Raw genomic sequence first — 27,182 nt, 5'->3', positions numbered from 1 at the left:
ACAGCTTTGTGTAAATAAAACTCTTCAAACTTGTGTAAAAAAAAAAAAACGTGTGGGGTGGGGGAGGGGGCGGCAGCTCGCACGGGGCGGCTCTTGGGCTTGCGCCGGCCCTCATTGCCACCTAGAATAACTCCGAAAGTATGATAGTAATTGAAATGTTTTTTTGAGACAAATGTTGCAAGAGACAACGGGGGCCATAATATGACGTCGGTTTTTTGTTGCTAGGTGGGGTCGCGTCAGAGCTATGTAGGTCAACTTTGTTTATTTTAAATACTTGGTACTTATTTTCTGACAGCAGCTATCGAGACGAATCAAATGATGTGTAACAGTGGCGACCATTGGTATCAATCCAGTGCTGCAATCTTCTTATCATGGATTGAGTGATATTCCTTATCACTTCGGCACTTATCGAAGCACATTCTCTGAAATTCTCTCTCGTACATCGTGCAAACAGTACGTATTCGCCGAATACGGCTTATCCATTTAACGTGTCGTTGGCATGTAAACACCACTCGACGGTTTCGCAATACAACACCTATAAGAACGGTAACACTAGTATCGTCGAATGAAGCGAACGTGAGTGATGTATTCCTTCGAAGAACAAGTTGATATGCTTCTCATTTACAGAGAATGCCAACGAAATTCGGAGAGAGCTAGAGACTTATACTCTGAAAGATATCCTCAACGTACTTACCCTACAGGTCGTACATTTAAATATGTGTATGATAAGCTGAGAACAACTGGATGTTTAACGCATCAGAAACATATCCAGCTTATTTGGTGGATATGTTAATAACGAGGAAACGGAAATCGGTACTCTTGCCACTGTGGGTCGAGATCCTTGTGCTAGTTCGCGTCAAAGCGCAAGCGTATCTAGCATGAGCCAGAGCAATATTGTTCGTGTTCTGCATCGCCATAATATAACTGGCATTGATTCTATATTAATTTGATTTTATTTACTGATGAGGCTACATTCACAAACCTTGGAAACGTTAATTTGTATAACATGCATTACTGACCAACTGAAAATCCATGTTGATTGCGGCAAGTTGCACACCAAAAACCATGGTCGGTGAATATATGGTGTGGGATTCTGGATGACAGAATAATAGTCCGCAGCTCCTGGTCGTGCGGTAGCGTTCTCGCTTTCGGCGCACGGGTTCCCGGGTTCGATTCACGGCGGGGTCAGGGATTTTCTCTGCCTCGTGAAGACTGGGTGTTGTGTGACGTCCTTAGGTTAGTTAGGTTTAAGTAGTTCTAAGTTCTAGGGGACTGATGACCATAGCTGTTAAGTCCCATAGTGTTTAGAGCCATTTGAACCATTTTTGAACAGAATTATAGGCCCCTATATCATTTCCTGCAAGAACGTTAGATCTGTTATTCGAAGAAATACCTTTAGGAACAAGGAACAGAATGTGGTATCAAGAGGAGATTTGTCATGGCTGGCTCGTTCACGAGACTTAACTTCTCTGGATTTTTTCTGGTGGGGATTGATAAAAGACATTGGTTATAAAAACGTTCCAACTGCGCCTGAAGATATGCAAGAGAGAATTGTCAGAGTATGTGCTTCGATAAGTGCCGAAGTGATAAGGAATACCAGTCAATCCATGATAAGAAGATTGCAGTAATCCATTGATACCAGTGGTTATCACTTCGAACACGAAATCGACGTTCGTGCCACCTTTATGACCTTCGTTGACCTTCAAAGACCTTACTGGTGCACATCATTGGATTCGTCTTGATAGCCGCTACCAGAAAGTAAGTACAAACTATAGCATCCCATTGGAAAAAAAAACAAAGTTGCCCTTCATATCTCTAACACGACCCCACCTAGCAACAAAAAACCACTGTTATATTATGGCCCTCGCTGTCCCATGTAACTTTAGTCCTACGAACTTTTCAGCTACTGTGGTACTTCCGGAGTTATTGTTGGTGACAATAGTTAATGACTCACCCTGTATTGGATTTGTTAGTAAAGAGTTAAGCATTTCATCAGAGCTGCAGCTTGCCAGCCATGCCTTAGTTTTTGTGGAGCGAGGTTTCATAGTGCAGTGGAAGCGGGTTGTGGCATATTTTTAAACTGGGAACTCTACAAGCCCAAACAAACTTTGAATCACCACCCGACAAGTAATTGAATGTTTGTATACTCAAAGTCTAATAGTGAAGTGTATGTCAAGTGACATGGGTTTCTAGCAATGTAGGCCAGGTGAACTATAAAATGAAGCACCCGTGCTTGCCTAATGAGAGCTTATATTTTCTGCAGATGTGCCCCACATTTTAAAGAATATTAGAAAATGTTTGTTGTCACAAAATATAATAATGTCTGTGGCCACAATAAAATGGTTCAAATGGCTCTGAGCACTATGCGACTTAACTTCTGAGGTCATCAGTCGCCTAGAACTTAGAACTAATTAAACCTAAGTAACCTAAGGACATCACACACACCAATGCCCGAGGCAGGATTCGAACCAGCGACCGTAGCGGTCGCGCGGTTCCAGACTGTACCGCCTAGAACCGCTCGGCCACTCCAGCCGGCAAACAGTAAAAGAAAATTTTCTGAGTCACGACACACTTTCACTGAACATGTTGAATCTTTAGTCAAACTTCAAGGGGAGGGTGGAGCTGTACTTGTTCCAAGTTTGTCAGCCACAGAGATTAATCCAAATACGTTTGAGAAGATGAAAGTTGCAGTGGATGGAAACTTATTGAATAATAATGTGACTTCAGCTTTAGAGTTTGCTGCATTGGCAGGGCTTCTTTTAAAAGAGACTCTAATAACAAGCTGGTTTATTAATAGTGTTAATAAGTCCTATGAAATAATGGTAAGTAGAAAAAAGCAGAATGACTCTGTAAGGACAATTCAGATAGGATGACGCATTTGAGACAGATGCTGCAGTGCTCTACAACACCGAGTTTCAGCAGCAAGAAGCAGGGGAAAACAATACAAGCTGGACTTCAGCAGTCTACTACAACTGCTGTGGAATTGTTTGAGGAACTATCTTCCAAGCAGTTACTTAACTATCTACTAACTAGTAGGCTGTCCACAGACTGTGCAGAAAATTTCTTTTCCCAAGTCCATGAAACTGTTGATATTCATCCTATACCATTAACACTAAGACATGTAATCAGGATGATAAACACTGCACAGTATTCACATATACCACAGTCATCATAACATAAAGTTGATAATGACGAGTACTACTTCGACTTTTTTTTGCAAATAAAAACAGCCAGAGGTTGAGACTGAATTAGAGCTTCAAGCCTCAGACCCTCTAAGTATTAACACTGTTCAGCTTGCAGGACTGTATTACTTGTGAGGGTGGGTGGTGCATAAATTTATAAGAACTTCAAAGTCAGTTACAAGTGACGCATGTATTAAATCAATACATTCTCCACAACCTTTAGAGAACCTTCCCTATGAGTAGACATCAACTGTGAATCAAGGGTCACCGATGCATCCAACAGAGGCTGCGTTTAATGTTATACGCCATGGTGAAGAGGTCTTCCAAAAATGCAGTTATGGACTGTTGGAAGTATGAGAATGTGCCTCACCATTTGCTTACAATGTGTCTCAGTTGTATTGAATGTGTCACTGGTTCTTTTGCCCTGAGCATGATGTAGTGGAATTGCTTTTAAAGACTTTTTTCCGTGTGAGACTCCACGTTTTTGCCAAAGACTTAAACATGAGTTTCACTACCAAATCAGAAGTCTATGCCAGTAATAGTTCGTTTATGCGAACGAGTGCTGATGTTCAGAAATAATGCTTTGCTACTGTGAGTAGAACGTTATGTTTTACCTGATCATTTCCTTTTTTTGTGCTAATCAAACGATCAACAAATCTCATATTTTAATTTTTATTTTACAATTGCACATATTTTGTTTGTAGGAGTTGCCTGCAGAATATTGATTTGTTTAATCTGTTTCTTCTTCATATGGATGACACTTTTGACGATGAATATAATTTTTCTGTAATTGATAGGGCAGTAATGTCACAGCACAGTATAGTATAGTATAGTACATTGAGCTCAGCTATATCCAGATTTGAAACATAGCTGGTTGGTACATAAAGTTAAAGCAGACTGCTTTTAACTCAGCATGTTTCCAGTACACTTGCCCTGACTGAAACATAGCCAGAAAAGGTACTGCTTTTCAGTGACCTAACGATTTTTGCAATATCTCTAACAATTGTGTTGGCAAAACTGACGTCTACTGGTGGATTAGGTAATGCCTGTGAAAGGAAATCCACTGGATCTGCTTTTGATGGTCCATTTTTGTCTCTGTCTTTTCTAAAATGTCCTGGCACAATATACTTTGATCCAAAATATTAGCTACCTTTACACTGTTCTTCCACTGAAATTGTCTCTGACTTTTTGTAAAGGGGAACTGTGTTCATAGGGATGTATAAATTATTATGAAGAGATATCTATTTCTCATGTATTGTGTGAACATGGTAAACTATTCACTGTTGAAAATACTGCTCAAGTAACTATTAATCGAAAGTCTTGGGTTACTGTGAACTGTGAATGATGTGCAGTGTCAGACCGCATATTAGTTTGCCATAACTAATGGATTTTTGTCAGATCAACTGTTAAAAACTAAATGTGTCACACAGCAGCAGTTACAACACTGATTTCCAGGATACGTAAATCTGATACCACAGTGTAATTTGCGATTCTGCGTAAATATGAGGTTACAAAAGAAATTTCCAGTTTTAGCAAGTACAAGAGACTCATTACCCTCATTTATCAAAAGAAACATTTGTAAATTATTGGAATTTTCTTCAGTGTTACCCGTTTCTTAATCGTGATCCCTCAACCAGATTGGTTTGAAGCATTGACACCAAAACTTTTATGAGGCATGCTCGTTATACAGAATGTGACCATATTCATTCTCACTGCAGTACTGGTATATATGACTTTTGCCTAAAGATACAATTAGCAAATTGTATCACATTGGAAGGAAAAAGGCTTTTTCATTAACAAAATTCTGCTTTCCCCAAAGGTATCTGGGGAACATAAAGCTGAATGAAACTTCCTGGCAGATTAAAACTGTGTGCCCGACCGAGACTCGAAATCGAGACCTTTGCCTTTCGCGGGCAAGTGCTCTACCAACTGAGCTACCGAAGCACGACTCACGCCTGGTTCTCACAGCTTTACTCCTGCCAGTACCGCGTCTCCTATCTTCCAGACTTTACAGAAGTTCTCCTGCTAACCTTGCAGAACTAGCACTCCTGAAAGGAAGGATATTGTGGTCCTCTACGGTTTTTACCTTCTACAGCTCCCTGTAGTACCATGGAAGTGTTTAAGTACCTTGGGAATTGGGTGTCGACTATGGGAATCTATGTGGGAGGGATGCTGTGGGACACTCTTGTCTGGTACGTCTACTAAGGCCTATTCATCATAGGAGACCCAGACAGTAGCTGTGTTACAGCAGGCTTCATTCTCAGTTCCACATGAACATGCAACCCCTCCGCTCTCACAATAAGTACATTGACTAGGTAGTGGTGTTCCCCTGGAGAGGACGAACTGTAGTAATGCTACTGTAGTACTAGTGAACTGTAGTAAGTCACAGTTCTATTGGTAAGAAATAAGTGTGGCCATGCTTTCATCTAGCTACCTTCAACTACTTTCCAAAGTCAGCCAGACATTATAGAAACTACAAGCTGGGAGTAAAATTTTTGTCTTTCATTACAAAACATTTGTGATATTCTGCTGATAACGCTAACTTTTGCTGTTGCACAGTAGATGCTACATGACGACATGATGAAATAGCATACTGAGCAGTAGCAATATGCATTTCTACAGGTAAGAAAGAAACAAAGGTTGCATTTGATTTCAGCTACACGGTTTCAATTACCTTTCAAAGTCACGCAAACATTGTAGAACCCCATTGTAGAGTATTAACTTTACCTTACACTACAAAACATTTGTCATCTTCTGCTGATAATGCTAGCTTATGGTATTGTACAGATGACTCTTGACCCTATAGTGGCCATTTTACAGAAAAACTGTAACAAATTACCCCATACGTCGCCACTTTATGATACATGGTAACAAATTGCTCCACAAATCACTATGTTACAGCGAAACTGTAACAAATTGCCCCATACATCGCTATGTGACAATGAAATTGTAATAAATTACCCTGTATGTCACCATTTTTACACAAAAGTGTAACAGATTGCCCAACAGATCACCATGCTATCACAAAATTGTTGGAGTTGCTACCATTTTATATTTGGTTACAAGCATCAAAGAATATTGCAACAAAATGTACTGTACATCGACATGTTAACAAATATTGTATGAAAATGCCCTATACATTGACATGTTATATCAAAGTAGTAACGAATTTCTGCATACATCGCATAAAAGTGATGATTTATGGGGCTGCGTGTTACAATTTAATGTATCAATGGTTATATATGGAACAATTTATAATAAATTTGTTTATCAATGGCAACGTTTGGTACATTTTTTACAAGTTTGTTGATCGTTGTGTTCGGTCGTTGCGGACGTCGCAAGACATCCTGTTCAAGTTCGGTGGTTGATCCTTCCACTCAGTTTTTTATTACAGAGGCCAACTGGCTCTCTGGCCGAACACGCTGAGCTACCGTGCCGGCTATTGTTAGACAGCATCTTACAATTTGAAACTTTCTGGCAGATTAAAACTGTGTGCCGGACCGAGACTCGAACTCGATCTTTTGCCTTTCGCGGGCAAGTGCTCTACCAACTGAGCTACCCAAGCACGACTCACGCCGCGTCCTCACATCTTTACTTCCGCCAGTACCTCGTCTCCTAATTTCCAAACTTCACAGAACCTGCGAGGAGAGCAGGAGAGCTTATGTGAAGCAGAAGGTGAAATTAATACTCAAGTATGGAGTTCCTATACTGTTTGGATGAATTTAAAAAGTAATCGAAAGTGGGCAGTTTAAAGCATAACAACTCTCGCTTCTTTCCTAACGACTGTACGTTACTAATGTTCAGTATGTTACTTCGTTTCAGTGCTATGTAGTTGCGTAATTTACACTGTATGAGAGCATAAGTTAGCTTTATAAGCTGAAGATTACAAACCTATTACACTGCAGTTTACATTTTATATCCCAGGATGGAATTGCTGTAATGACTGACTGACTTTAAAAAGTAGTAGAAAGTGGATAGTAGAAAGCACAACAACGCTCGTTGCTTTCCAGCACGAATGAGTACTACCACTGTTCAGTATCGTGTTTCATTGAAGTATCATGTAGTTTGCAGTGTGTGACAGTGTAACTCAGTTAGAGGTGTAGCTATGCGGGTACTAGTTGACAACTGCATTTGGATGACAAAGACTTCTAGGTTTCGAGGTAAAAGTTGTAAAAATATTTTTTTTTCTTTATTCTATTCCTGACTCTTTCAGGAGTGGGCAGGCAACCACGGAGGTCATGGACTGGGCCTGATCATTTTGCATGCGTAAGTTGATTTGGACGCACAAATTGCATGTAAACAAAAATTATTCTCACATAATAATGTTCTTACAATTTGTTTGTGCAGAATAGGCTTTGTGGTAACTAGAGATTCAAGACTTTCAGATACAGGTATTGCGACCTAAAAACTGACGTGGTGGATGGAGAATACATCTGGTTTCTGAGCTCCTGGATTCAAATAGTGTTTTTCTACAAAATGTGAAGCCGAATATATATACTGATGTAAGTATATTACTTTACTTGACAAGTACCAAGTTTTACGTACAGATATACAGCAATAATATAGGCAATTTATATTTGTATGGTCCACTGTATTTTATACTAAGTGTGGTACAATAATCGAACTATGCTCATTGACAACTGGAGCTTAAGCTTCAAGTTCTATAAGCTGGAGCCCTGCACCATGTATGGTACAGAGATCAAGTTATACTTGTTGATAAGTGAGAGGTACAGTAAACAAGATGGGGATTATCTATTTCGTTTTAATTATCAGTAAAATACTGTGCTGCGATTAGCTGTTTTGTTTTAATAGCTGGTGAAAATAATGGGCTGTGATTGGCTGTTTTGCGTTAATGGTAGGTATTCTGAATATCCCACCACTGTGCCATCAGTGATTCTGAAATCTTGGATAGGGGTGTCGTTGCCTTCACCCTGCTTCTAGACAACAAGCACATGTGACATCATATGCATGGTACTGTGCTGCATGTGTTCCAGCATGAGGCTCAGGGTTCTTGAAAGTGAGCCAAGTAATACAGTGCAATACTTCCCTTTCTACTGATATAATTTGTGAACTCCATGGAAGAAGCTAAGAAAAATCTGTGTGTAAGTTAGCGTTTTTAGATGCTTTTTACTAAGATAATCATCTATCTTAGTGGGATGTTTATGTAACTTTATAGTTTTTAAGCTTGTAAATGAGCAATTTTTAAACTCTTTGTAAACATGATACGACCAGTACCACTGTACAGAATGGCACACAGACAAATAAAACTAGTACTGTTACTATATTACTTACCTGTCGTCTTTGTTACCGTGTCTGAGGAATACTTCTCCCACACCATTTGATTGTTCCCTCCAATGCTTGTTCGGTGTGATGACGGCTGTAGCCCGTCAATGAAATATCGAAACTTCCATTAATAGGTGCAGCTTGCATTGATGGACATGCCACAATGCCTCGGCGACATCAGTCTCCAGAAAATGGGTGCGTCACATCGTACCATTTTGGTTCATTCAAGGTATGTCGAGAGTAATACATATATGGAAGCACAGAATGGGGGCCATAGGGTATGTTTACACATGATGGAATGATACCCACGACATTTCTGCAGGTATCTCTCGTCGCGAGCGTTGAAGGAACTTGATATTCTATTAAGTGTATTCTAGGACACTCCACAGGTAACCTATTGCTGTGGCTTACAGAAACAGTCGCCATTGTTAATGTGGGAGAAACAGAGTGACAAAAGTGCTTACAATCACTCTGCTGAAATCTCAGATTACACTTCCTCCCTGGAAATGCACGGAATGGCTTCCGAAAGCAGATGCTACCATACGAGGATTGGAACTTGAATAGTGGCAACTATTTATTTACAGCTCGTAAAAAATAGATACGTGTTTCAAAGCTTTACTCACCTTCAGAGTAGTCACCAGCATGATGTATAACCCGTAGATACTCTTAGCAATGCCAGTTGTGTTGACAGTTTGAGCGGAGCGATCTACTGCAGTATTTTGTAGCAGTTCTGAAGCGAATGTCGTGAAGTGTATCCTTCAGTGTGTGCAAAATGATGATCAGGTCCTGCAGAAAAGTGTATCTATTTTGTACGAGCTGCAAATAAATAGTTGCAAATATTAAAGTTCCAACCCCTGTACTAGGAACTCCTGTTGGTCACGTTCAGGTACCAGTAACACGGTTGTATCAGGCACATGGGTGCAATTCCACTGGTGCGAATTAATAGCACAGCAGTCTTATAGGCATGGTAACGCTGAGCAAAGACATAAGAGGAATATTACTCAATTACGTAACTTTTTTTTGTCTGGTGAGAGGACACTCCAATGTGACGTACAGGTCACTGTGCGTCACATTTTACTAGATTGTGTTTTATTTCCGGATCAGAGAACGGTGGCAAATCTTCTGGCAGATCTTCCCTCTGTTTTAAGTGACATTGAAACGACTGTGGTTAGAGTTTTAAGGTTTTGTGATGCATCCGACATGTTTCCGAAACTTTTAGGGAAGTGTTCTTAACGTGTTGACATGGTGACGGTCTCACCCATGCTTTTTGTAAGTGGTCAGCCAGTCACATTTCCCTGTGCCTTTCCTTTATCTCTTCCGTGGTTTTACTTCTGTTTTAATCTCGAGGACAGCGCCTTTCCCTGTTCTCCGTTGTCTTAAGTGCTGTAGGATAGAGTGATTGTGTGGGTCAACGTGAGTGATATGGGAGTGAATGAATGAGTGACATTTTATGTGTTTCCTTCTCAGTTTATGACAACAGTTTTTGCCATTCTATCTACATTCGTTTCTTTTAATATATGTTAGGGCAATGACAATCTTGGCACCGAGCGCTCGTAAGCTCCAAACCCGCACGGGCGCGTCCTCACACACACTCACTCACTCACACACTCACACACTCACTCACTCACACACACACACACACACACACACACACACACACACACACACACACACACTCACGCATATACTTAATTTTTTTGAGGTTATAATTAAAACTTTATGAATACTCCTCGTGTCAACGAGTGGTCCCCACGTCGAAGAGGAAATAACAACAGCACCTTCTGCACCAAGTGCCATCATAAAACAATATTGTATACACCATAAAAGGGCAACAGATACATCCATGCTGAGACTCCAGAGGAGCGAAGTGCTCTTTATTTAGTTCCGTGTTGCTCTCGGAAGGGCTTGAAACAAAATTGTTAACTGTCCCCGCTTCAGGGAAAGCTGGAGGAGGAAGACCCGAGCCCTTAAAACGTCACGTTTATTCCTCGATTTACAGGTGCATTGGGTATCAGGATAGTGGCCCCTGATCTGTATGGTCGACTCGTGGCCAGAATCATGTAGGGTATTACACTTTGCATCTCGACCCTCCTCAGTTAGCAGTGACAGATTAATACCTCCGTCGGACACGAAACTTGTGCAACCCCTCTGCATTATTTACACAAGTCTTGTATAGCTGTCTGTAATTAATGGGAGTAAGCAGATAACTACTTGACTTCAGTGTTGATTCTTTAGGATTTCCTTTTCCAAAATTTCCTGGAGTAGCCGAGTCTACTAAAGGTGTTTCTATCATAGCACAAATTATCAGTTAAACTTTCAGCGTTAAACTATAGCAAACCGCTCGCAACGCCTTGAAGTAACGCACAAACCTTCCTGTTACTCACCATACTTGCAACTAGGTAATGCTCCGCTCTATCACTCCCAGTTTGTGCCAGACTGGTATGAGTTCACTTCATAGAGATGCAGGTGCCTGCTGGGTCAGCTGTCTTCGGTCCTACTGAGCACGCCTAGGACCCTGGCTAGTGAAGCATGCAGCCAACGGGTCACATATTTTGCTCATGTTTAGTACTGTTGTATACTATACTTAGATGCAACAAATGCTGATCTAGTACGATGCGCATCTCAAGCGTTTTCGACAAATCGAAGTTAAAAGTTATACGAGCCTGTACCATATAAGGGCAACCACCGCCAAAGGAAGGGGTCGTGCCCAAATCAAAAGAACCATTCCGACATTTGCGTTAAGTGTTTTAGGTTAGTTGGGTGGTTGATTAGCGGGAGGCGGTGGGGCAGGGGGAGGGGGAAGGAGGGGACCAAACAGCGAGGCTTCAGTGCCATTGGATTAGGAAAGAATGGGAAGGAAGTCGGCTGAGCCCTTTCAAAGGTACCAGCCCAGCATTTGCCTGAAGCGATTTAGGGAAATCACGAAAAACCTAATTCAGGATGACTAGACACGTGTTTGAACCCTCGTCCTCCCGAATGCAAGCCCAATATACTAAGTACTGCGTCATCTCACTTAGTGATTTAGAGCAATAACAGGAAACCTAGACATGAATGAGAGTCCATTTTGCTAACCATTGCGCCACTTCTGCCAGTCGTCGAGTAGCGGCACTAATACCATGGGTCAAAATTTTCTTGAAAGGATTGCAGAACTCTTCTCTCCGTGACACGGCATCAGTTGACATTTCTGAGATTCATACCTACATCTACATCTACATAGATACTCCGCAAGCCACCCAGCGGTGTGTGGCGGAGAGCACTTTACGTGCCACTGTCATTCCCTCCCTTTTTTGTTCCAGTCGCGTATGGTTCGCGGGGAGAACGACTGTCTGAAAATCTCCGTGCGCACTCGAATCTCTCTAATTTTACATTCGTGATCTCGTTGGGAGGTATAAGTAGGGGATGCAATATATTCGATACCTCATCCAGAGAGGCAGCCTCTCGAAACCAGGCGAGCAAGCTACATCGCGATGCAGAGCGCCTCTCTTGCAGAGTCTGCCACTTCAGTTTGCTACACATCTCCGTAACGCTATCACGGTTACGAAATAACCCTGTGACGAAACGTGCAGGTCTTTTTTGGATCTTCTCTATCTCCTCCGTCAACCAGATCTGGTACGGATCCCACACTGATGAGCAATATTCAAGTATAGGTCGAACAAGTGTTTTGTAAGCCACCTCCTTTGTTGATGGACTACATTTTCTAAGGACTCTCCCAATGAATCTCAACCTGGTAGCCGCCTTACCAACAATTAATTTTATATAATCATTCCACTTCAAATCGTTTCGCACGTATACTTCCAGATATTTTAAAGAAGTAATTGCTACCAGTGTTTGTTCCGCTATCATATAATCATACAATAAAGGATCCTTCTTTCTATGTATTCGCAATACATTACATTTGTCTATGTTAAGGGTCAGTTGCCACTCCCTGCACCAAGTGCCTATCCACTGCAGATCTTCCTGCATTTCGCTACAATTTTCTAATGCTGCAACGTCTCTGTATGCTACAGCATCATCCGCGAAAAGCTGCATGGAACTTCCGACACTATCTACTAGTCACTTATATATATTGTGAAAAGCAATGGTCCCATAACACTCCCCTGTGGCACGCCAGACGTTACTTTAACGTCCTTATACGTCTCTCCATTGATAACAACATGCTGTGTTCTGTTTGCTAAAAACTCTTCAGTCCAGCTACACAGCTGGTCTGATATTCCGTAGGCTCTTACTTTGTTTATCAGGCGGCAGTGCGAAACTGTATCGAACGCCTTCCGGAAGTCAAGGAAAATAGCATCTACCTGGGAGCCTGTATCTAATATTTTCTGGGTCTCATGAACAAATAAAGTGAGTTGGGTCTCACACGATCGCTGTTTCCGGAATCCATGTTGATTCCTACAGAGTAGTTTCTGTGTTTCCAAAAATGACAAGATACTCGAGCAAAAAACATGTTCTAAAATTCTGCAACAGATCGACGTCAGAGATATAGGTCTATAGTTTTGCGCATCTGCTCGACGACCCTTCTTGAAGACTGGGACTACCTGTGCTCTTTTCCAATCATTTGGAACCTTCCGTTCCTCTAGAGACTTGCGGTACACGGCTGTTTGAAAGGGGTAAGTTCTTTCGCGTACTCTGTGTAGAATCGAATTGGTATCCCGTCAGGTCCAGTGGACTTTCCTCTGTTCTGTGATTCCAGTAGCTTTCCTATTCCTTGGACACTTATTTCGACGTCAGCCATTTTCTCGTTTGTGCGAGGATTTAGAGAAGCAACTGCAGTGCAGTCTTCCTCTGTGAAACAGCTTTGCAGAAAGGTGTTTAGTATTTCAGCCTCAGTTTCAATGCAATAATTATCCCGGAGTGTCTGGATCTGTTATTTCGAACCACTTACTGATTTAACGTAAGACCAGAACTTCCTAGGATTTTCTGTTAAGTCGTTACATGGAATTTTACTTGCGAATTCACTGAACGCTTCACACATAGCCCTCCTTACGCTAACTTTGACATCGTTTAGCTTATCTTTGTCTGAGAGGTTTTGGCTGCTTTTAAACTTGGAGTAAAGCTCTGTTGAAATATGCACGGATTGAGTCAAAAATTATTTTTGGAGGGACGTTCTTTTGAAATCTTAATGGTGAATGCTTCTCGGTAACAAATAAAATGTGCTTGGCAAAGTGACACTCCGGAAATACGCTTCGTGCAAGTTTATGCTATTATTTTCATACTTTTACGACAGAAACTATCCGAAATGCTATCGGCTTACCAACGGGGACGAAGAATTATCAGTGTAATGACTCCACTGCTGTTCCCTTTTATAACGTGTATGAGTGTATCAACCAGCAAATACTCATTTCATCTCTATTCCTTACTATACCTCGATTGCACCTCGTCACGAATGTACCGGGTGATCAAAAAGTCAGTATAAATTTGAAAACTTAATAAACCACGGAATAATGTACATAGAGAGGTAAAAATTGACACACATGCTTAGAATTACATGGGGTTTTATTACAAACAAACAAACAAAAAAACGCGTGAAAGATCTCTTGCGCGCATCGTTTGGTGATAATCATGTGCTCAGCCGCCACTTTCGTCATGCTTGGCCTCCCAGGTCCCCAAACCTCAATCCTTGCGATTTTTGGTTTTGAGGTTACCTAAAGTCGCAGGTGTATCGTGATCGATCGACATTTCTAGGAATGCTGAAAGACAACATCCGACGCCAATGCCTCACCATAACTCCGAACATTCTTTACAGTGCTATTCACAACATTATTCCACGACTACAGCTGTTGTTGAGGAATGATGGTGGATATATTGAGCATTCCCTGAAAATAACATCATCTTTGCTTTGTCTTACTTTGTTATGCTAATTATTGCTATTCTGATCAGATGAAGCGCCATTTGTCGGACATTCTTTGAACTTTTGTAATTTTTTGGTTCTCATAAAACCCCATGTCATTTCAAGCATGTGTGTCAATTTGTACCTCTCTATCCACATTATTCCGTGATTTATTCAGTTTTTCAAATTTATACTAACTTTTTGATCACCTGGTACTTTAAAAACAAGATGGCTATACTCATCACATCCACTGGGCATGAGCATATCATTAGCGACGATTATTGTCATACGATCCTCGAACGTCTGCGCATAGTAATAAAAAATACGTGCAGGGTTATGTTTTCTGAGGGTGCAGTCTCCGTTCAGGGCAGTGCCAGATCCCATAGGGCGATTATGATGGTGAAATCTACGAGATGCTTCAGTGGGAAAGCCCACAAGACGCACTTTATGGCCCTCATCATTCACTGAGCGACTCAGTATAAATTGGTGACATTCAAGCTGTTTCACTGTAATTCCCACAACAAAACACGTTGTCGACCTCATTTCATGTGATTAAAAAATGGTTCAAATGGCTCTGAGCACTATGCGACTTAACTTCTGAGGTCATGAGTCGCCTAGAACTTAGAACTAATTAAACCTAACTAACCTAAGGACATCACACACATCCATGCCCGAGGCAGGATTGGAACCTGCGACCGTAGCGGTCGCCCGGCTCCAGACTGTAGCGCCCAAAACCGCACGGCCACTCAGGCCGGCCATGTGATGAAAATACTAAAAGCTCTAACAATATGTTTTCGGGGCTCAAAAAATAAAATACTATGAAATATTACCCCTCGTTTTACATTAAAATAGTCCACACCTATTCATGTCAGCAATTCCCAACACACACCAGCACCCCTCATCAGGTAGTGTCCTTTTCATTCTGTGTCCCGTGTCCAGTTGACGCTGCTCCTGTAGTTCTGGCTTAGCTGTCAACTTCTATGCCCGAGCTACCACTGCATACGCGCAATTACCGACTGAATCACAGTGCCATTCCACTTGTACCCTTTTCTTCCCTTATCTACTAAGACGCTTCTGAACATGGTGAAGTCTGTGATCGTCAACCTCTAGCTATATAACATGTGCATTAAAATAAACGCAAAAATCTCGTACCGTTAACAACGTTATCGTATTTCTTTTCGTATATGAATTATTTAAAATTTTTCCAGCGCGTCGAACATTTTTCCTTTCTTTTCTGTGTGTTAGATTTCTAAATCGTTTTCTGTTGCCTTTATGTAATTTCCTGCTTCGTACACATGTTTAGCTAATGCTGTATGGAGATTTCTAACATTTCTTCTATTTCCTTGCAGGGGGGTCTGTTTCGCACACATGATTATCTATTGCTGACTGGACGTAATTCCTCAGCCTGAAAGCATCTTTGTGTTCACTGTGTACTACTGAAAATGTTCTCTCCTCCTACACGACATACTCTGAATTACACGGCGCCCACTTTTGACTATATATGTCTGATATTTCAAACATGTTCATCTTCTTACCGACAGTCTGTCTCAGGCTATGCCTTACTAAATTATTCAGCTGGAACACTACATTATTCGTTGTTCCTTTCTTTTCTTCCAATGCTCTTTCAGCTGTTCAATGTGTTGATTTCTCTTGTTCTCTGACATTAGACCAGTTTTTTTTTCACTCTCCTCCGTTGCAATCACTTCATATTCGACACTTTTTCCCGATCACTTTTCTTCAGATTTTATATCTTTTTGCAAATTAATATCTTATTTTCTGAACTCAATTTTTTTCAACTTTTTATACCATAAATGTCCAAAAAATACCGGTCTTCTTTTCCTCATTACGTCTGATATGTTTTCGATGTTTCGATAATTTGTAATTTCGAATCTTGCGTAGGTTTTCGTGGGCTTAATATTTTCCTAATGATTCGCTTTCTGATAGTTCCAGTTTGTGTTGATTGTAGTTCAATGCTCGACACTGGTTTGCATATACATATTTTGAGTTCACTAATGTATTGTAACTCTTTATTTTTGCAGTTTTAGAAAGGTAAAAAATGGAAATGAGCGTATGGGATCATTGGCGGGGGGCCCCATCCGGGGAAGTTCGGCCGCCAAGTGCAAGTCTTATTTCAGTCGACACCACATTGGGCGACTTGCGCGCCGGTGATAAGGATGAAATGATAATGACAACACAACACCCAGTCCACGAGCGGAGAAAAATCCCCAACTCGGACGAAAATTGACGCCGAGCCCGCTGCACGGGAAGCAAGCACGTTACCATCCAGCTAAGAAGGCGAACTTTAGAAAGGTACTTTAAGGTTTTAAGTTATACAAGATGTCGCATTGGACTGTTTTCATTGTATGCGGTTTAGAGCGCTCTGTTGCTTTTTGTGTCAGTGAGTTGAGCGCTCACGAATGGGGACGGCTCCCGAACGCGTTACGCTGATGTCATGTCGAAGTAACAAAGCTTTCCGGCGCGTCGCCGGAACGACAGCACTTAACGCAACGTACAAATTATGCGTCTTCGCTGTTGGTTTAGGCTAAGTGTACTCATTGGCTGTTATGCACTACGAAAGCACAGTTTATGTTGACGTTGGGGATAAGTTTTTTCTAACAGAAGTATTAAATAAATAAAAAGGGAATACGTTGTTAAAGAACAGTCACTACTTTCAGTAATATTTGTTTTTTTCCATCGACATATTTATTTGAACAATATCTACAACTTTCATGTAATTAAATATACGAGAATTATTTTCGATTGGGATAGTGTATCGCAAGTACACGGCACATTATGAAAAGTACAAGCAATGATATAAAAATCTGTTTCACATGAAATACAGTAGAATAATGGAATAGGGTAGCCAGGAATATTTGATATGCGGTATCAGCTACAGTGCCGAGTTTCCAATATAATGTGTACTGCATAATTTGTATTCACAGTTAAATGCATCTCTAGCTAGCTCTTTAATAGAAGAAAACAGTTTCTCAACAACGACTACAGTAATAACAAAGTATGCTGAGATGATTGTAATCTTACGAGTTACGAGAAAACAGAGGTATTTGAACTGCCTCCGCTACCGTTCTGCCCTATGCACAAAACGGGGTTAAGATATCGGGCAACACAGAAGTTTATTGACAGAGACATTAACGGGAATCCATAAGACTGTGTCTTAGTGGCTGCAATTTGTACGTACGGGTCAACTGAAAGTGAGCCAACTTATACCTGTATGTGTCGTGCTGGAACGTAGGTTGTGCTATCTCTCTGGGCACTAACAATGGAACTGCTGCATGTCGCTGTCATGCAACACAGTGATGATAAAAGGAACGAAAGCTATATCAACTTCTAACGTTCCTCGGTGACGCTATTAGAGACAGAAAAGAATGGTGAGTATGGTATACAATCGTCACCGTCAAACAAATTTTTACTATTATTTTTATGTATAAACGTAAAAATTTTGGGTTAGGCTAAGCTATTAGTTATGAAATAAACAACTAACTATAATGTCACATTTGTTAATCTATTCAGTCCGCGTTTTCGGAGAACCGTACCTCTATTATCAGATGGATTTACTCTTATTAACATCATGTATACGTTCATACATACGATTTTTCCGGGCAACCTATGGCAGCGTCTGACACACACCCACCCACCCACACACACGCACACACACACACACACACACACACACACACACACACACACACATCGATAAGAAGAGAGATAAACAATAGTTTCTATTCACTACTGTTGGCAGAATCGTGTTTTTTATGTTCTTTGGACTCGTTAGTTCTTAATCTACAATTTCTGCTTATTTTCTGTTATAGAGAGTGTCCGTGAGGGAAATACAATTCAGAAAAGCAGTTGCGACCACTACTGGTACTTATAATTGTATTATTGGCTACATTCGCAACCTATACATCAATACAACTTTGAGTCATGTACTAAAACAGTTTTTTGTCCTCTACTGTCAGACAGTGCCATGGGTTGCCCCGAAAAATCGTAAATGCTGAGCGTCTACGTATTGTTAAATTAAATAAATCTAACTGATGATGGAAATAAAGACTTCCTAATCGTGTAGTATAAAGATAATTGAAAGTGACTGGTTAATGTTATTACTGTATTTCAACTGATAATTATTTTTGCTATTTCATATTGCTGATTTCTTCGGTACAAGCCCTTCTAGATGACGCAGCTTCGGCGGCTCGTCTCTCTAGATCTTACAGGTAACTGTTTTAGTCTGACTGATGAGTGCGTGTCATCCGCAAGTCTTGTGTTTGTACCGATTATAAAGAATGAAAAAGCTGAACCACGGAGTTAGCACAAGTCTGTTGGCTATAAGGACGCCATTAAGCTTCACGGTTGCGTCACTAACAACATTGGCACATGCTCTCGCTCTATAATTTAGCATGTCACTATGGCACACAGTTAGATTACCTTCAGTTTTATTTGTGTTTCTTTCGAACCAAAATGCAAATAGATTAACTCAGAGGCGAACGCTGCTGCATAAACGAGCGCTAGGGACCTTGGCTGCGAAGGAGAAATAGCTCCCTCTCAGCAAATAAAACAACTCAATTTTAGAGTAAAACCGATACTGACATAATTTACAGTGTGATCTAAACGTCAATATAAATTTGAAAACTTAATAAACCACGGAATAATGTAGATAGAGGGGTAAAAATTGACGCACATGCTTAGAATTACATGGGGTTTTATTAGAATAAAAAAATTCACAAAATGTCCGACAGCTGGCGAGTGAAAGAGCTTTTCCGCGTGTCGTTTGGTGATAATCGTGTGATCAGTCGCCACTTTCGTCATGCTTGGCCTCCCAGGTCCCCAAGATCTCAGTCCGTGCCATTATAGGCTTTGGGGTTACCTGAAGTCACAAGTGTATCGTCATCTCTAGGGATGCTGAAAGGCAACATCCGACGCCAATGCCTCACCATAACTCCGGACATGCTTTACAGTGCTATTCACAACATAATTCCTCGACTACAGCTGTTGTTGAGGAATGATGGTAGACATATTGAGCATTTCCTGAAAATGACGTCATCTTTGCTTTGTCTTACTTTGTTATGTTAATTATTGCTATTCTGATCAGATGAAGCGCCAGCTGTCGGACATTTTTTGAACTTTTGTATTTTTTTGGTTCTCATAAAACCCCAAGTCATTCCAAGCATGTGTGTCAATTTGTACCTCTATATCTACATTATTCCGTGATTTATTCAGTTTTTCAAATTTATACTGACTTTTTGATCACCCAGTACTTTAAAAACAAGATGGCTATACTCATCACATCCACTGGGCATGAGCATATCATTAGCGACGATTATTGTCATACGATCCTCGAACGTCTGCGCATAGTAATCAAAAATACGTGCTGGGTCATGTTTTCTGAGGGTGCAGTCTCCGTTCAGGACAGTGCCAGATCCCATACGGCGATTATGATGGTGAAATCTACGAGATGCTAAGTGGGAAAGCCCACAAGACGCACTTTATGGCCCTCATCATTCACTCAGCGACTCAGTGACAGTCAAGCTGTTTCACTCTACTTCACACAACACAACACGTTGCGAGGACAATGCTCTCATCCTTGTCGACCTCATTTCATGTGATTAAAATACTAAAAGCTCTAACAATAAGTTTTCGAGGTTCAAAAAATAAAATAGTATGAACTATTACCCCTTGTTTTACATTAAAATAGTCCACACCTATTCATGTCAGTAATTCCCAACACACACCAGCACCCCTCATCAGGTAGTGTCCTTTTCATTCTGTGTCCCGTGTCCAGTTGACGCTGCTCCTGTAGTTCTGGCTTAGCTGTCAACTTCTATGCCCGAGCTACCACTGCATACGCGCAGTTACCGACTGAATCACAGTGCCATTCCACTTGTACCCTTTTCTTCCCTTATCTACTAAGACGCTTCTGAACATGGTGAAGTCTGTGATCGTCAACCTCTAGCTATATAACATGTGCATTAAAATAAACGCAAAAATCTCGTACCGTTAACAACGTTATCGTATTTCTTTTCGCATATGAATTATTTAAAATTTTTTCAGCGCGTCGAACATTTTTCCTTTCTTTTCTGTGTGATAGATTTCTAAATCGTCTTCTGTTGCCTTTATGTAATAGCCTGCTTCGTACACATGTTTAGCTAATGCTGTATGGAGATTTCTAACATTTCTTCTATTTCTTTGCTGGGGGGTCTGTTTCGCACACATGATTATCTATTTCTGACTGGACGTAATTCCTCAGCCTGAAAGCATCTTTGTGTTCACTGTGTATTACTGAAAATGTTCTCTCCTCCTACACGACATACTCTGAATTACACGACGCCCACTTTTGACTATATATGTCTGATATTTCAAACATGCTCTTCTTCTTACCGACAGTCTGTCTCAGGCTATGCCTTACTAAATTATTCAGCTGGAACGCTACATTGCCGGTGTGACGTTTAAAGCTAGTCACTACCCTTTGCAAGACTTTCCTTAACACGGCATAGTGACCATCTTCTTTTTTTCCTGTAGCTCTTTCGTTAGTTGTTAGAGTTTAATAATATGAGCTTAGAGTCGGTAACCTGACGATGAGAGCATTGTCTCATGAATCTAGTTTTTGTATTCTGTAAAGATCAGTTAAAGTGTTTGAATGCTGTCAGTTACTACTGAGAAAGAAGACAACCGCTACCTCACATCCGACGTATGGATACCACTAAACACCAGTGTACTTTCTCATGTTTAGCTACGACCAAGAGAATCCGAAGGGTTGTCGATTTCATACTTATAACTTCGTCCGAAAGACTCTCATCAAGCTGACAAGCGAGTTTTAAGGAACAAGCGAAGGTGGGGCCGGTTGGCAAATGGAAAACTGTCTCCACGTAAGTCTAGTAATCAAGTGATTTTAGTGTTATTTGCATTTACGATAACGAACATTTTCAGCACGGACTGCGAAATGTTAATTAAAGTAAAACTTTTACTGCAGTTGCCTTTGCACTACGCGTACTACTATTGACAGAATCGTGTTTTTTGTGTTCTTTGTACTCGTTAGTTCCTAATTTACATTTTTTGCTTATTTTAGTTTATAGAGAGTGTGAGTAAAGTAAATACGGTTCAGAAAAGCACTTTTTGACCACTAGATGGTAATTTTAATTGCGTTATTGGTTACATTTGCAACCAATGCAACCACATAAGTATCAGCCATTCACTAAAATAGTTTTTTGTCCTCTACTGCGAGAAAGTGCAGCGGGTTACCCAGTAAAATGACAAATAGTAATCGTCTAAGTCTTTAACCGATTTCAGTCAGTTTCAGTCATCTTCAAATACCCAAATTCTCGAATTCTCGTTTTTATCTACTAAATAACTCTAGCCCTTTAGTAGTCAAAGATGTCATTAACTACCTCTGAATGTATAAAAGTTACCCTTGATACCAACCGACTGCTGTCATGAAGCCTAACGTGAATAGCTATATATGCATAGCTAATGTGACGACTTTGGCTGATGAAGAGTAAGGCTGATGAAGAGGGTAGATGTGAGAAGTGGTGCTATCTGAAGAAGGGTTATAGCTGTTCATGAATGTAGTATATGTATTACTACAATGAAATCGATTTTATATGCAAGCATTATCAGCGATTTCTAAAAAAAGAGGTGAAAATTGACTATAAACAGTGACGCTTGGCTGCTGACAGGACACAGTCTTGTTGTGCGGACACGTCGGACATCAGCAATCACATATCCTGAAGGAGAGGGATAGATTAATCGTCCAAGAATTTTGTTAACATTGTAACAATGACTGGGAACGACATCTGTGTATTTATCTTTCAAGTATACGTATCGAACGCCAGCAAGAAAAGTGATAAGTCAAAAACCGACAATTTTTAGTTTACGTCACTGAAAAATACGTGTGAAGTGTCTCAATGTTCTCTGAAAATATGATACAATTTACTACCAACAATTACGTGACATTTAAAGGAAGCTTATCCTTTTTCAGTATAAGCTATATAGAAATCTGTAAGTTGTGATTTCTCAAGTACTGAGTAGCTTCACTGATCTCACCGGGGTGTAATATGTTCCGATATATGTGCGGTTCGCTGCCTGTCAGCAGCTACATTTAATGACTTAAATTTAAAATAATAAAAGGGGTTGAAATAAATGTTTTAATTAGACAATATTGATAATGTCGATAATGGTGCTGTTAACAATAATGCGGAGTCACGTGTTACCGAATAGTGTAAGATGATGAGTAGAAGCAGATTATATGGGTAAGTGGTCAGGCACTTGATGTTGGTCTTATAGGACGGTTTTAATACAACTTCGATGTGGGTGCTATGGATAGTATTCTGGTGAACGTGGGGGGTTGTGGTTGGTGGAGTGTAGCTACCAACTGGTGTTGTAAAACTGAGCAGTGAGCTTTCCTTGGTGTAGAAAGATACATTTTGAGAGGACTTGAGGTATGCAGTATGCCCTCCTCTTCGCTCTTTAACGTACTGTATTACTTGGGAGACAAAGAAAGAAGCGCGCGATTAGAAGCAGGAATACAATCTTCCTCCTCTAACATTCAATCTGTGTATCAAACAAGCTGTGAAGGAAATTAAACAAAAACTGAGAAGAAGTGGGATTAAAACTCAGTGTGGAAGGATCACAATGAGAAGATTTGCCGATGACGCTGATATCTTCTTTGAGAAAGAGCGAGGATTACAGGATCTGCACAGTCCACTGAGCGCAGAATATGGATGCGTGTAAATCATTGAAACAGTAAAGTATTGAATAGCAGCAGAATTGACATTACCAATAAACTTAACGTCAAAATTAAGGACCTCATAGTGTATGGACGAAGCAAGGAAGACACACGAAGCTGACGAAGAGAGAGCTCTCCTCGCCAGTGCCAATCGATTAGTATCAAACATAGGCCTTACATTGAGAACGAAATCTACGAGAATGCACGTCTGCGGCTAAGCGTTTTGTGGAAGTGAATTGTAGACTCTAGGAAAAGATTGAAAGAAGAAAATCGATGAATGTGAAATGTGGTGTCACAAAAAGATGCTGATATGTAAGTGTTCTGACAAGAAAATAATTGAAAAAGTTCTTTGCAGACTTGCCGAGGGCTGGAATATAAAGAAAACACAATTTAATAGAAGGGATGTGTTGATAGGACACGTAATAAGACATCGGGGAATAACTTCCACGGTACTGGAGGGAGGCGCAAAGAGCGAAAATTGTACAGGAAGCAGCTAGCGATTGTAATTATCTTTTATTTTATGAACGTCTTAAGATATTGAAACGAGCTTATCTGCAAATGTTAGTAGACAGAGAGACACGTAATTTGGTTGTGTGGACAAGACTTTTCAACTTTTGTATTTTAACTTTTGTATCAACAGAAGTACTGAAGCAAGTATGTGCCTTTAGGCTGTCTACGGGTATACACAGACCTGCAAGGGTAGCCGCGCGCATTAACGCACTGCATCCGGGCAGACAATCCTGCTTCGAATTGAAGCGGACTGACGACGAGGGCTGGTGAGCTGTCCACGCTGAATATAGTTTCTGGGCAGTTTCTCACATCCAACTAGGCAAATAGCGGGCTAGTACCAATGTCCTACCACAGATACACGTTATACAAACAATTAGAGAACGTTGTCACACTTGAAAATGATATTTACTCTAGGAGGAGACAGACGGGGGACTTGGTGCCTACCGGAAGGGAATCCAGCCACTAACTGTAATTAAGATTGTCAAAAGTCATGTAACAACACTGACTCTGTATAGAAACCGGAGTGTGCAAGGAAGAACCAGAAGAGACATATATCTACAAAAGCTGTTCACTTAAACATAAGTATATACACACATTCGAAATACTTTCGATAAGACCCTTTTGATACGTTAGGTGTCAGCATATAGTTTATTTTACAATAGTCGTAGTTGGTAATGTATCAGTGTCGAATAAAATAGGGCCAAGGAGAAATACGTTTTATCTTAGTAGCGTAGGCCTATCTTCTTCCTGAATATAACGACGAAGCTTGGCATAAGAAGCCTTCTTGGCAGAGTTTACACAGCAATAGCCGATTCAGGTCGTCATTCTTTAACTTTAGTATAATTTTTAGGATATTACTGCAACAACTTTCAAGTAGTATATCGCTGTACGCGTGTTTTCAGTAGGTTTCGAATGCCGTTAAAAAGCTATATCGTTGCATTAAAAATCATGCTTCTTTCTATAATCCGTTTATACGAAAGTTAAAAAACAAGATTAGTTGCTGCTCTTCTTGCACAATCTGCCGAAAAATTAGTTTCGATATCTTGAATCAGAATCGAAACAAATGGGATTAAAGTTTTAGGTCCACCCTGTTTATAGAAAATAATTAGGATGTTGGGTGTTAAGTGCTACTCTGGTGGTGAGATCGGCACGGAAAAGAATATCTTGGTGGGATGCGTTAAATCGGTCAAAACGATAATGATCCCAAAAATTTGCTCCGTCAGTGAGCTCAATAATGTACAGTCGTGGACAAAACGAGCGAGACCCCTCGCTGATCCGCACAGCTTTAAAGTCTGCTACATAGCATAACAGGAAGGCGACGAAGTGCTACCAACATACTATACACATGAGTGGAATTGACAAACTATCTGAACTTTGTCAGACTGTTTTCAATCATATGTAAGACTTCACGAGGGTTGGAACTTTAATAGTGGCAACTATTTAATCACAACCGGTACAAAAGAGTTACATGTTTGCACCTGCTACTGTCCTTCAAAGTAGTCACCAGCGTTGTGTAGAACCCGTTGCCGTTAATCGCTAATAACAGTATTTTGTTATTTCGATAAACATCCCGAATGATTTTCACATAAGCGGTGACATAAAGGTAGGAAATTCATGTTTTAGAGTTCAGAAAGCTCTATGCTACGGAAACTGCAGATCATTTTGCCATTTTCATTGCGAAATTGCCGGCTTATTCATGTCTGGGGTAATAAAAAAGGGCTTTTTGCCTAGGTTGTCTTCTAGCGTAGTGAAAGGTGTTTGCTACTGCAAGGGAGGTCTGCTTTGTTTTCGGTTCTAATCTCTATGGAGGCAGATAGTCTATCAGTAAAGCAATTTTAAGAAATTCCCGCGCCCCCAATACGTTGTATTTCTACCTTTATTCTGTACTGGCGCCCTGTGGATGTCAATATGAAACTCTTGTAGAATTTCATACTTGTTACTGCCTTCCTTTTTCCGCTTCTGTCAATAACTGAATTGACTTACGTGTGGCACTGAATCAGTTTTAACTAACTTCGTTATGAATCTTCACGCATTGCTAAATTTGTACACTTTCAAGGTAGGTCAGCAACGGTAATCCACTATGACTGGTCTGAAAGTTGACATAAACCGTTTTGCGGCCGAATGTGCATAATATTATGCTAATTCGTAACGATCTGGGGTACTTTGTCTTACTGGAACAGTTGTGTTATCTCGATAAGCTAAAATTCCCTTTTATTAGTACATTTCATATTGATTAGCGTTTCTTCTTTCATTTACATATTGTATTTACGAGTTGTGTTTAATACACTAATCAGTATTATTAGAGTCTTACACATGATTGAAAACAGTCTGACAAAGTTAAGATAGTTTGTCAATTCCACACCTGTGCATAGTATGTTGGTAGTACTTCGCCGCCTTGCCTGTTATGCTGTGTAGCAGACTTTAAAGCTGTACGGATCAGCATAACGAAAAGGCGAGGGGTCTCGCTCGTTTTGTCCACGACTGTACATAGTTCTTTTGTTTTCATATTCTGTGAAACGTGAAGAGCTGCCCTTTTAAAGAAAAACGCGGCACTACTTTGTCATTGCATACCCTTCCGTCGGTCGCGCTCTAAATGTATAAAACAAGGCCGTGGCTCACTTTCATTTGACTCGTCGGCCTATCTTTTGCCCCCAGAGTGGTAGGAAAGGGGGCGCCTGTGCTAGGGGTATCGGCGAGGCTTGTGTGCGTCCTCACTACCCGAGCTGCTGTCGTTGAGGTCTGTGAGGGTCAGCGGGAAGTAATCTGTGGCGCCCGGCGGCGGCGCGGAGCCGGCGGCCGACGCGTCGAACCTCTGCAGCGTGCGCCGGCGGTAGCTGCAGGCGCGCTCCAGCTTGCCCTCGTGCTCTACCTTGGACACGGACACCTTGCTGGAAACCGCCTCCGTGCTCTGGAATGCCGTCTTGCCGTAAGTGCTCATGCTCCTCTTCTGCTGCCTCTTGGACGTCGTCTGGTCCGAGTAGGACGCGTTACTCAGCGACAGCGATACGCGGATCTGTTTGTGCAGCTGCGGAATGTAGTTGGCCTTTTCATCTGCAACAAAAATCGAGACTACTGGAGGATTTTTCACACTGTGGTAGGCAACAGCTGCGTTCTTCATTGTATTAGAGAAAACAAAAAATACAGTGTTGCTGCCGAAACTGATAGGCACGGGTTCCCTCTGTCACGTACTCTGTTAATTTTTATATGTTGCCTGCGTCATAAATAAACAGCAAAAATTATTACCGCGACAGTTTCAAACAAATAGCGCTACTTTATATACAATGCTCTTCGCAAACAACTAACACGGGAACCACCCCATCGCATCCCCCTCAAACGCATTGGAAAGATCACAAAAAGACCTACTGGCGATGTTTTATTATTTACGCTTTGTAATATTTGGTGAGTTAATTTATAAATAGCATTCTCAATCGAGAAAACCTTCTGGAATCCAAGCGGTGATGTATTAAGTTAGTTGTTTTTTTCTTAAATGCGAGACTATCCTTGAGTTAGTTACCTTTTGGAATATTTTGGAAAAAGGCGTCACTGCTGCTTCTCTGTTCGCTACACGAAGTCCTTGTAATCTTTTATATTGGCGGGTCCACCTCTCATGAAATGTAGTTGTCAGCTCTCCATTACGAATGGGTGTCGA

General features: G+C 40.8%; 1 protein-coding gene across 1 annotated transcript in view; it reads right to left on the bottom strand.

Annotated features, from left to right (window-relative positions):
* Positions 1-16,972: 16,972 nt before the first annotated feature.
* Positions 16,973-27,182, bottom strand: part of LOC126298888 (rho GTPase-activating protein 45-like) — a 610,977-nt gene continuing 600,767 nt past the window's right edge. The window contains exon 18 of the mRNA XM_049990422.1: positions 16,973-26,584. Within this exon, the coding sequence (XP_049846379.1) occupies positions 26,214-26,584 (371 nt within the window). The 3' untranslated portion in view covers positions 16,973-26,213. The remainder of the gene's footprint in view (positions 26,585-27,182) is intronic.

The sequence above is a fragment of the Schistocerca gregaria genome, chromosome X, assembly GCF_023897955.1.
Source record: "Schistocerca gregaria isolate iqSchGreg1 chromosome X, iqSchGreg1.2, whole genome shotgun sequence".
NCBI classification, from domain to species: Eukaryota; Metazoa; Arthropoda; class Insecta; order Orthoptera; family Acrididae; genus Schistocerca; species Schistocerca gregaria.
Note: the sequence above shows the minus strand (reverse complement) of the source record. Positions and strands in the feature narration are given on the sequence as shown.